This window comes from Schistocerca nitens, chromosome 3 (assembly GCF_023898315.1).
Source record: "Schistocerca nitens isolate TAMUIC-IGC-003100 chromosome 3, iqSchNite1.1, whole genome shotgun sequence".
Classification (NCBI taxonomy): domain Eukaryota; kingdom Metazoa; phylum Arthropoda; class Insecta; order Orthoptera; family Acrididae; genus Schistocerca; species Schistocerca nitens.
In genome coordinates this window covers 904,152,104-904,164,251 of record NC_064616.1, presented here as the reverse complement: position 1 = coordinate 904,164,251, position 12,148 = coordinate 904,152,104, and the positions used below count along the sequence as shown (strand labels likewise).

The window sequence follows — 12,148 nt, the reverse complement described above, 5'->3', positions numbered from 1 at the left end:
AAGATTTGTGAAAGGAAAGAGTAGTAAATTTCAAAGAAAAAAGTTTAATATTGTGTTAATTAAATTAAATGTTCACTGAATTTGAGAGGGAAATCCTGGACATTAAAATTGGAAGGTCAGTATTTTGTGGGTTGAGACCAAAATAGTGTACTATTGCAGGGGCATCTGGCACCCATAACACATGCGTTTGTTTGTATCACCTGAGTGCAAAGTTAATGATAAATGAGGCCAATCTGAGACTTGACCATAAAGATCTTAAGCTTTACTTGACATGTTTGAAGAATTGGAAGAAGATGAGTAGATGCCTGACAATATAGAATACAGTGGGTGACCCAAGACAGAACAGAAATGGTGACAGTCATAAAACCATGAGAAGAGTTTTTTTGAAGTGTTGGTAGCTAACCTTGAAAATCTGTAAATTCATCAAGTTATTGCCAGAGCTCAAAGTAAATTTATGAAAGATCTTGGCAATTGATGGATGCTTAGTTCCAGTCGACTTCTGTGAAAAGTATTCCTTTGTTGTTCAAGACATAGTTCAGGGTTACCACTGGGTAAACAAATAGGCCACAGTTCATCCATCTGTGTTCTGCTATAAAGATCGAGATAAACCAGAGTCACAGTTTTTGTGTCATAAGTGGCCACTTTGAACAGAACACAACACTACACTACAGCAGAACACACTTTTCAACTGCAGTTAACAAACTACATAAAACTGCACCCCCCTTTCATGAAAAAACTGACCTACTGCTCTGATGGTGCTGCAAACCAGTGAAATAAAATAAACCATACCATCTCCTTTCACAAAAAAACATTTTGGACTTGGTGTAGAATGGCACTTTTTCACATCATGGCATGGGAAGGTGGTGTGTGATGGCGTCGGGGGCACAACAAAGCGAGCTGTCGCAAGTAGTTGTCTGCGATAGACCTATGGAAACAGGTAAAAGGTATTACCTATGTTTTTCTAAAATGTGAGAAAATACAAGAACTCTACAGCAATGTCTTGGAGGGAAGGCTCAACACTCGTCACAAGAGTAAAGGCACTTCATCTTTTCATTGTTGTATACCCCAGTCTCACAACTTGCTCAAATTGTAATTTCATATCAACATGCCAATAGTGTGTCTCCTCAGTGTGGAAAACTAGTACCACTGACACCTTTGTCTTTACATTGTGGCTTGTGTTTATAAAGAACAGTTTTGGATTGCCGAATTTGATAGAGTTGGTTGTGAAAACCATGATGTGCATGTTACATTTTACCACCCACCAGGACCAAAGATATTGCTTAAAAATTTGAGAAGGATCAACTTTGGGTTGAAGCTCTCTCTCTCTCTCTCTCTCTCTCTCTCTCTCTCTCTCTCTCTCTCTTTCTCCCCCTCCCCCCTGGAATTAACAACTGTGACTGGGCTAAATTTTAACCTAACGTCCAAATTAAGTGAAGAAATTTCTCAGATGTTCAATGAACAACATAGTAAATACAAATAAGATGAGAACAATATAATGTAATTAGTTGGCTCATTTTCAGTATAAAAATAACAAATAATCATAGATATGTTTAAATTAGGTAATTGATATACTTTATACCATTAGCCTATATATTGTGGATGCTAAAAAACTTTTTTTAATCATATCAGTAATTTTTCATAACTTCCAAGTGAATCTCAAAATTGAAATTTGTACTGAAGTTTGCTATTGTAAAGGTTTTTTAAGTGTGTAATTTCCATATTTTTGTCTGGACCCCTGACAAAGATATTGCAGACCAAAAAAGGAAAAAATTAAAACATCCATTTTTTAAAATTGCGTATTTTCAAAGTGTAAGCTTCTCAGCATTGATATTTTATAGAAAGTAACTGTGCTATATAGTATAATAGCACAAAAATATTGAGGCTGAGAAATTTTTCTTTATTTGGAAAACTAGTATCAAAAATTGAATTTTTTTCATTTGTGACCATTAACTTTGAGCTACTAAAAATGTTAAGAAATGCATTCAGCTAGGTGGTTTTAATTTGTAGGCCACAGTTGCTGAACTAAATGCTTTTTATTTGAAAGTCCCAGGGCAACCCATTACTGAATAATTGAAGGAAAAAGAAAAAGAAACCCTCAAGTGGTATGATGTGACCCTCAGTTGTAATACTCTCTTTAATATGACACAGATTACAGCACATACTATCCCATTCTTTTATGTTCTTTATTGTTCCCTATGCCTTGTAATCTCCCTTGTTTTCTGTTCCTTTCATTCTGTACTTACTGCATTCCCATGATGATACTGTTTACATTGCCATGTTCTGACAATTACTTGCCCCTTTTATTTCTTTATTTTCTGTGCTTGATTCCCAATCTCACCACTCACCCAGCTCTTTACTCATATTAATCTAAACTTTATCATTATTATCTACAATTTTATACAGTAGAAACTTGTCATCATGCCATTGAAATATGCTTCATTCTACGTACGTGAGGTTTATGGACAGTTTTATACTGTTATAACGTTCAAGATTTGTAACTACTCAAGATTGTCCTGATCTATTACTGCCATCTGTGCTTCTAAGTCTTGTTAATAAAGTGCATAAAATATGTGAAATTTGATCTGAGCTTGGTGCTTACAGGTTTTTCCCCTTCCCTCGGGCTATCAGGGAGTGGAATGGAAGGGATGAGATGTAGTAAAAGTACCAGACTCTTTCTTCCACACATTTCACTGTGAGTTGTGGAGTATTACTGTAGTTGTAGTGTGACCTAAGTTTCTCATGATCTTATTGTGGGAAAAATTCAATTGTACCTTGACAGAATTCAGGTCTTAGCACTATAAGCAAAGGGTGTGTTAGTTATAATTCTTATTACCAGAAGATTTCTTCACTTAAGAGGTTGTGCGCTCAAGTTAAAATATTTGGACATAACTTATCAACCTGAGAGACACATCATGTAGAATTACTGATAACAAAGATGGACACTAGGTAATGGACATATGATTGTAATGATAATACATTTGTAAATATAAAAAACTTTAGGAAAATAATTATTGTACTTACAACAGTCCAGTTTAACGTAGGTTAAATGCTGAAGTCTGTATGTAAACAAGGTACAGTAGAGTCCCGTTAATCCAAACTAATTGGGACCGGACCTTGTTCGGATTACCGATTTGTTCATATTAGCCGGAATTATGGTAACGAGTATCTAGAATGAAGTATACCAAGCATATAAGTAGGTACATCATTGTAACAAATGGGAACAAGTGTGGGAACAATGGCTCACTCTCACTCCCTGCCCTTGTTGTTGTGCATTGTTGAGATCTTTGTAGTACCTGAGGTCAGTGCACTGCCAGTTGACTCGCAAAGCACTTGGTTATGTTAATTATCGATCGCTGGCACTCATAGTTGTATTGTATTCGTTCAGGTGTAGTGGTGTACGTATTTTCGTCATGAGTAAGCAGAAACATACAACGTTTACTCTCAAAGAAAAACTTAATGCTTTGAAGTGGATAGACAATGGTGAGAATGTATCTAAACTGTCAACGGAACTGGGTGTTGTTAAAGCAACCATTTGTGATTGGAAGAAGAACCGAGTGAAACAGTTCCAGTACGATAAAGTGGATGAAGCTCTTTTCCTTTGGTTTATGCAGGATAGAGAAAGGGGAAATGGTGATGAGTCTTTTAGTGAAAGTACGGGTTGGTTGTACAGATTCAAAAAACGTCATGGAATCAGTCAGCTAACAATTACTGGAGAGAAGCTTTCTTCTGACCATGATGCAATGAAGGAATACTTGAGTGAGTGTGAAAAAATGATAAGAGAGGGAAATTATTCTGCCCAACAAATTTATAATGCTGACGAGACTCGCCTTAATTTTAGGGCATTGCCCAAAAAATAGCCTGGCATCAAAAGCAAAAAACTATGCTCCTAGTTTCAAAATGTACAAGGATCGTGTGGCTTTATTAGCGTGCAGCAACACTGCTGGTAATCACAAGCTGCCTTTAATGCTGATCGGCAAATCTGCTAGGTCCAGAGCTTTTAAAAACTGCAACATGAAGTCCTTGCAGGTATATTATCGCAACCAGAAAAAAGCATGGATGGATGGTACGCTGTTCAAAGAATGGTTCCATGGCCAGTTTGTTCCCTTTGTTGGACAGTTTTCTAAGGAAAATCATTTGTCTCCCCGTGAAATCCTTTTGATTGATAACGCATCATCTCACACCAGCACTGAGGAATTATGTGATGGAGAAAATATGGCAAAATTTTTGCCACCGAATGTTACACCACTTCTACAGCTGATGGACCAGGGTGTATTGCAAACATTAAAACTGATTTACAGAAAAAAATTTTTAAGACTGCTGATCCAAGATGATAGCATTCCTTTAGTGGACATAATAAAAAAGACCAATGTGAAGGATGTTGTTTATTGGGCCATTGAGGCATGGCAGAATATTTCAGAAAATACTCTGAGAAAATTGCGGAGAAAACTGTGGATATCTGTTGAATTTCAGGACATCCTAGTTGAAAATGAAGAGGAAAATCTACTACAAATGATACAAACAATCCCTGGATGTGAAGAAGCTAGTGAAGGAGACATAAATGAGTGGATGGCAGTGGATGGGGTATGTGTGGAGAACATTACTGACACTGATTTAGTAGCTGCTGTGATTCAAGACCCGGAGGAAGTGGACTGCTATGACGGAAGTGACACTGAGTGTGAAAGCTACACACAGTGACGCAACAGAAGCCCTTGACCTCATGCTACATTATTTGGAGCAACAGCCTACTGCTACACCTGCTGATTTGATGTTTGAGACGATGGTGCAACTATGCGTCATATAACAGACTGTCTTCATTATGCCAAAAAACAATGACTGAGTTTTTGTCATCTAAAAAGTAGGGATAAAATGTCCGCTGTATTTTAGTAAGTTTGACAGCTTTTCTTGCATTGTTATGCATTGTTTAAACCTAATGTTTTCTTGCCAATTTTTATAATATTGGTTTACTGCATTGTGTAAATTAAAATAGTGTGTATATACAGCAGTTTACTGCACAGTTTTCCATTCTTAGATTAACATTTTTCATGTTCGGATTAACCAAACGTTCGCATTAGTGGGACTCTGCTGTATTTGTCTTCTACCATTCAATTAGTTTGGAATGGCTATCAAATTTTATTGACCTTTACATAACCCATGTGAAGATACAAATACACTGTGCAATACAATTAAAGGGTCACATTTTTGAAACCCTGTAATTCTCTCCCATTGTGACAGAGAAGTTTGAATTTTACCTCATAGGTGCTAGGTGCTTACAACCTTCCTCAGTAATGGTGCAGAAGTGGGTGGTGCCTTGCGACATCACCTTTCATCGATGCTTCAGACAGCATGTTGTCAACATGTGGGAAGAAAGAAAAGTTCAGAGCTCAGAAGTTAAAGTGATGTGTACTGTGGGTGTGTCACCCAGTGGGAAATTAGTCACACCTCCTCTTACCCACATTTCACCCCCTTCTTTTAAATGCCTCTGTGATGGTGATCAGAACCATGATGCCCAGCATAGAAATCACATGATTTTCTAATGGGTGGTTGCGGAAAACTTTTCAGGCGCACCACTGCTCAGAATCAACACGAAGAGACCCCAGGAGTTGGCATAAGCGGTGTGAGTGAAACCACCACTACCCTTAGGGCAGTGATTCTCATACATTTCTTGGCTGAAAACATCAGTCCACAGTGTGGTGAGCGACAGGACGATGTTTTTGACAACTTTTGACACTGCTCACATCCCCTGGACAATTCACACCTCTCTAACAAGGTGAATTGCTCAGAGGGTGCCAACAGTGTTGAACTTTGTCAAGATCATTGTCCTGTTGCTCATCACACTTTGAACTGTAGTTTCTGACTGTGAACTGTATGGGAATCAACACCTCTGCGGAAGTGGTGGTTTCTTTGACACCCTATATGCTTCGTCTTGAGGCTTTTCTTTTTGTTTCTGAGTGTCCACCTCTGCGGAAGTGGTGGTTTCTTTGACACCCTATATGCTTCGTCTTGAGGCTTTTCTTTTTGTTTCTGAGTGTCAGTGTGTTTATAAGAAATCTGTGTGATTTCAATGCTGGGTGTCGCTGTTCTGACCTCTATTGCAGAGGCTTCGAAAGAAGGCATGAAATATGGGTAAGGGGGTGTGATGACCTTACCATGTGTGTGACATCCTCAGTGACATTGGACAGAAGCGTGGTGAAATTTGGTGCCAACGTGACATCATTCAGCCACCTTGCTCATCATATGCACTTCTGAGCTGTGGCCTTTTTTTTTTTTTTTTTTTTTTTTTTTCGCGTGTGTTGACACCTTCACTGAGTGCAAAAGTTATGTTGCAGAGCCTTATAGAGAGAGATTTTAGGCACCTTTGAGCTATATTTCAAAACTTCTTTGTCATGATTTGGAGACAATTACAAGAGTTCAAAAAAGTGACCCTTTAAACGTGTTGCAAGGTGTAAATTGAAGAAAGCAAATGTTGTGCTTCGAAAACAATGCAATAAGATGAACCAATGAGGGGGTTCCAGGGGTGTTGTATGTATGTCAGATGTTAAATCTTATTGAACAAATATCAAGAACAAAATGGTGATAGCCGGGATGAATTATTAATTTGATGACACTTTACCTTCAGCCAAAGGATCATGATGTAAGGAAATTTAAAGTCTTGAATAGCACAAGAATAAGAAACCGGAGGAGGAGAACAGCAAATTTCATTTTACTTTCTTTTTTGTGCTACAGGACATTATGAAATACTTTTAATTTAGCAGTTATGAGAATGACTCTTACAAAGATGTTTTGTAGTCTGCTAGATAATCAGCATCTCACTTCAGAGAATATTTAATGACAAAACTTGAACACATTGGAATAAAGTATTTCACCTGTGTTAACTCTGTGATAGCAACCTGTGGTTGCATTTCATTTAAGAGAACAGAATTTGACGACACTGACATGCATTAGCTGAGAATTTAGTGCAAAGTTTGAAAGAAAGTGGCAGATGGTGCATGCAGTTGTACAAACGGCTATCCATAATCTCTTTATTTCCACAAGAGTTGTATAATAGTAACTTCAAAAATTCCTGAAAAAGGCATTGGCTACTGCTCGGATCTAAGACGACATAAAACCAGTTGATTCCAGTTGCACTGTCTGTGATGGAATTGGGTAACCTGCATATGTGAATCTGTAACAATAATGAGTGCTGTGGGATGATTCACTTCCTTGTGAGAACAAAGGATCTTTGCAAGTTAGAGAACATAAAAAAGTGCAATTTGAAGTTAAGAAATATGTCCAACTGTCCTTTACTTAGCAAATGAAAAGGCACTAAAAAGACTCTTATTCCCAGGCAATCTGTATCTTCCAAAGACTCATTTTGGAGTCATCCACTCCAGTTGAAGTGTGATCATATGCTGGAGAGATTAGGTGAGGTTACAGATACACAGCCAGAGCACTTAATATATGTTGGTACAGGTTTACTGTGTTAAGCACTGATCATTTGTATTCACTGACATGACATTTTATTAGCCGCTCAACTTCATTGAAAAGACCAGCCTGGAGGGAAGTGACACTGGAGGGAAGTGCACTTCTTTCTTGAGGTTCTACTTGTGGGTAGCATATGGAAGGTGTTCAAAGTGTTCAGCCTGAGTCCAGTTACATTCATTACATAATTTGAGGAGTGATAAACAGAATCTTTCAAACATTTCAGGTTTATGTTTAATTTCTTGATATGTAGTTAATTCCCCTTTTCTATTAGTTGAATTTCCCTTTGTGTTAACATTGACATAGATCAACACAAAGAAAATTTGTACAGACTTTCACAGCACTGAACCACTATTTCGAATTGTGGAGGTAGATGCTGTGAGAAACAGCTGGCCTCAGTTTTCATCCTGCCTGTGTCGGTTAACACTTCCCAGACTGCATCCCCAAGGAAGTGGACAAATATGTCCCAGAATGTACTAAATTCAGTTTCAAAAATTCTTACAATCATTGATATACAATTTACCCTGATTTGCCTGTCACTTTAAGTGAATGTTAGTGTAGTTCCTCTAACAAAGTCATGTCCAAATAAGCCCCTTGTTGTCAGCTATATTTTTGTTCTTATGCGTACTAAACAAATAAGAGTATGTGTTATGAATTCATAGGCCTTTTTAGCAAAATAATTAGTGATACTCTTCTCGAGTTTGGAGCCAGATTTTCAAGTCAAGGTGACACAATATTTTGACAATCGAACTACCTGTCACCTACAGGTGAGACGCTACATTGTCAACTTGGCATAAAGACCTGGCTGCAGATCCGAGAAGAGTATCATGAAAGTATGTATATTTTGGGAACAGCATTGCTGTTAACGTTGACATAATATTTTATATAAAATATTCGTTTGCAAGTATTTTATTTCTTGTTGCACATAGATTATTATTCATGGTACTTCAAGTTTTGTGACATTGTTTCATAAAGATCTTAATTTTTGTTGCTGTTCACACACTTCGAACAATATGGAGAATTTTCTTGTAGAATCATAATTTCCAACCAATATAAATTTTCTTTCCTAAAATTCACATAGTGTTAATGTGTTCAGCTATGGCTGTATTAGAGATCCATACTATTTGCTCAATAGATAAAATACAGTGCATTTTAGTTACAACGGAGGTAAATTTTGAAGTTTGGGACTGGAATAGTTTGTGTGGAAAATGAATGTAATGTGGTTAATAATCATTTTGAACAAACTAGTATATCAAATTAAGTTTATATGTTTCTGTACCCAACACAGACCTATTAAGAAGTAGTGAATTCCCTGTGCTGCCAGTATTCTTCACTACTTCATGTACATCTGCATCTATATCTATACTCCACAAGCCACCTTATGGTGCATCGTGGAGGGCGCCTTCTACCAGTACCATTCATTTACTTTACTGTTCCCCTCGCAAATAGAGGTAAGAAAAAAAAGACACTTTATATGCCTCTGTACGAGTCGTAATTTCTCTTATCTTACCTTCATATGCCTTAAGTGAAATGTACGTTACTGGCAGTAGAATCCTTCTGCAGACAGCTTCAAATACCGGTTCTCTAAACTTTCTCAATAGAGAACCTTGCCTTTCTTCCAGGGATTTCTATTTGAGTTCCTGAAGCATGTTCGTGAACCTACTGGTAACAAATCTAGCCATCTGCCTGTGAATTGCTTCAATGTCTTCCTTCAGTCTGACTTTGTGTGGATCCCGAACACTTCAGCAGTACTCAAGAATGAATCGATTAGTGTTCTATAGTCAACCTCCTTTACAGATGAACCCCACTTTCCTAAAATTCTCCCTGGAAACTGAAGTTGAGCCTCGCCTTCACTCCCTACAGTCCTTAACATGATCTTTCCATTTCATATCGCATTGCAACATAATGCCTAGATATTTAACTGATGTGACTGTGTCAAGCAGCACACTACTAGTGTTGTATTTGAACATAATGGCTTTGTTTTTCCTACTCATCTACATTAACTTACATTTTTCTATATTTAGAGCTAGCTGCCAATTATCTCACCAACTAGAAATTTTGTGTATGTCTTCTCGTATCTTCCCACAGTCACTCAATGGTGACATCTTCCCATGCACCACAGCATCATCAACAAATAGCTGCAGTTTGCTGCTCACCCTATTCGCAAGATCATTCATGTATGTAGAAAATAACAACTGTCTTGTTACACTTCGCTGGGGCATTCCTGATGATACACTTGTCTCTGACGAACACTCACTATCAAGAGCAATGTGCTGGACTCTGTTATTTAAGAAGTTTGAACGCCACTTACATATCTGGGAACCTATTCTGATTGCCCATACCTTCAGTAACAGTCTGCGGTGGGAGGACCATGACAAATGCTTTTCAGAAATCTAGCATTATGAAATATCTGCAAAGCTCAAAAGTGTAGTACAGGGACCAGCTAGTAGTTGAAATGTATATATGAAACCTTGGATACAAGTTGTACAGAAACAATTAGTATTTCTTGTACTGATAATTGTAAAAAGTAGTAGTGTGTTTTCTATTCCTGATTTAAGATGGAATGTGTTTTGTTCCTGATTTACATTATGAAGTTTGACAGTAACTGTATCACAGGCGGTAAATAGGTAAACTCTGTATTTAATTTCATTGCTTATTGTTCATCATTTCACAGTAATGAGAAATTAATGCAATTCTTAATTTTGATGTGCTATGGTGCATTTTATTTCATTTCTGTAAGCATGCCAGTTAATATCATAGATCTGTTGGAATAATTAGTTGCAGGAAGTGTTATTTATTCTCTCTTTCCTTTGGTAATGCTTGTTATTCTCATTTGGTTAGGGAAATATTTGCAGCTAACATTGATTTGTCCATGTTAATGGTGGTTTGGTAGAGTGGCTGTAGATTAAATTACTTCTCACAGCACAACAGCCGGACTCTAAGCATAAATAATGCTGTATAAAAAGTGGCTGGCTGCTGTATTTCTTGAAGTAATTTGTGGTTATTGTTGGCCCAGTTTTCTAACACTTCAAACAGTTACATAAATAATTTCACTGGGTGCCTATGCTTGTAGGAACATTGTGAACAACAAAAATTCAGATATAATTTGTAACACTGCAGGGAAATCTGAATGTAGTAATGGAAGATTTATATCCACACGAGTTTCAAGCAATAAGGGAAAGTGAACTGTAGCCACCTTCAAAGTTTTGTACAGAACATGGAATCAAGTTTTCATCTTCATTTACGAAGCAGTGTCCTGGTGTGTTCCTCATTCACAAAATGACTGCCAGATTGATAGTCTTTATTCACATCATTCACAGTTATGCTTTTCTGATCTATATAGCTTACCTCAATCACTTTGAATAAGGTTTTCTATGATTTCATTAAATTACTTCAGAAAAATTCAAAAACAGTTTCTTCTATGGTAGTGAAGGTTATTTCTGCCATTTTCCCCCCTCAGTTTGTCTCTTACTGTGTAAGTATTAGTTGGTTGTTAAAACATGTGAAAACAAGTCACTGTGATGCCAATTAGATCTTCTCAGCGTAATGTAAATTATATATTATATTTTGTAAATTTTGTTACTGAAAATTAAAGTACATTGCTTTTCCAAAGTTAGATGTAGTATGTGTGCTACGAATAATGTTGTGCATTGCATAGTTCAGCTTGCACCAGTTTGCCTCTGATGAGCTGGCTAAATATGCCTGTGTCAGAGTTCAGTGAGCTGAATAATGAACTCACTACTGCTCTTGTTTACCAGCTGACTAGTTGAGCAGAGCATGGGTTCAGTGAGCAGTTAAGTGTCTCCAGCAAGCAAGATACACATCGAGGGTTGTGCATTTACTAGTTCCTCTGACATTAGCTAACTTCCATTTAGTACTGAGATTGGTAGTTGTCCATTTTCCTTATAAATCTGCCAAGAACTTGTGCATCCCCACATCAGCAGTTTTAATGTACGACTATATCTTTTCTCAGACTTATTCTCTATTAGATTTCCTGCTGAGAACCTAACATACTTGTAGGATGTCAGTTATGGCTTTTCTCACTTTGTTCCTTTTATTTTACACCATATATTTCAGTTATCAGTCTCCACATCTGGGTTTGACATCCACCTTTCCAAAATTCTTTTACAGAATGTGCAGTCCCTGATGGAAAGCTCACCCAGTACACTTGTGGCAGTAAGTTACATGTTCCATAGAAAATTGAATAATAATTAATTACGTGTTCCATAGATCATTTGAATGATTCTTTTATCGAAATGATGCGGAACAAATTAGTTTATGGAATATGTATACATGAGTAGTGTTAACATTAATGAACATACAATTTTTTAGTTCTCCTTGTGCCATTACACTTAGTCCATGTGAGGGTCATCAGGTACCCATACAGTGGTTGCCCCTGACAATGTAGGGATCGTACTGTGGGTGCCCAAGCTGTCACTTCCCCAGGAATGTTGAGGAGTGGATGCCTGTCTTCTTGGGGGCACCATGCCACTGGGCACTGGCCATCACACCAAGTGCCCTTTGCTCTGGCTAAATGGCACTTTGTTTGGAGTAGGCAGCATCATAGCAAGTATTTGAAATCATAGAATAACCAAAGCTATCAGGTGATGGCCATCAGGCTCTGATAATCTCTTCAGACTGACTGGAATTCAGTGTAGGGTAGATCATTGCAACCCTAGAAACCTACTCT

The 12,148-nt window shown here is 37.5% G+C and overlaps 1 protein-coding gene across 12 annotated transcripts in view; it reads left to right on the top strand.

The window, feature by feature from the left end:
* LOC126248961 (CTTNBP2 N-terminal-like protein) overlaps nt 1–12,148 on the top strand; it is a 211,910-nt gene that overhangs the window by 16,232 nt on the left and 183,530 nt on the right. For 10 of the 12 annotated variants that reach the window (XM_049950504.1, XM_049950498.1, XM_049950506.1 and 7 more), the window contains exon 2: nt 11,590–11,634. The exons of 1 other annotated variant lie outside the window; for it this stretch is intronic. In XM_049950504.1, the coding sequence (XP_049806461.1) occupies nt 11,590–11,634 (45 nt within the window). Of the gene's footprint in view, nt 1–2,601; nt 2,693–11,589; nt 11,635–12,148 lie in introns of all 12 variants that reach the window. One more of the 12 variants, XM_049950502.1, reaches the window with a different exon arrangement.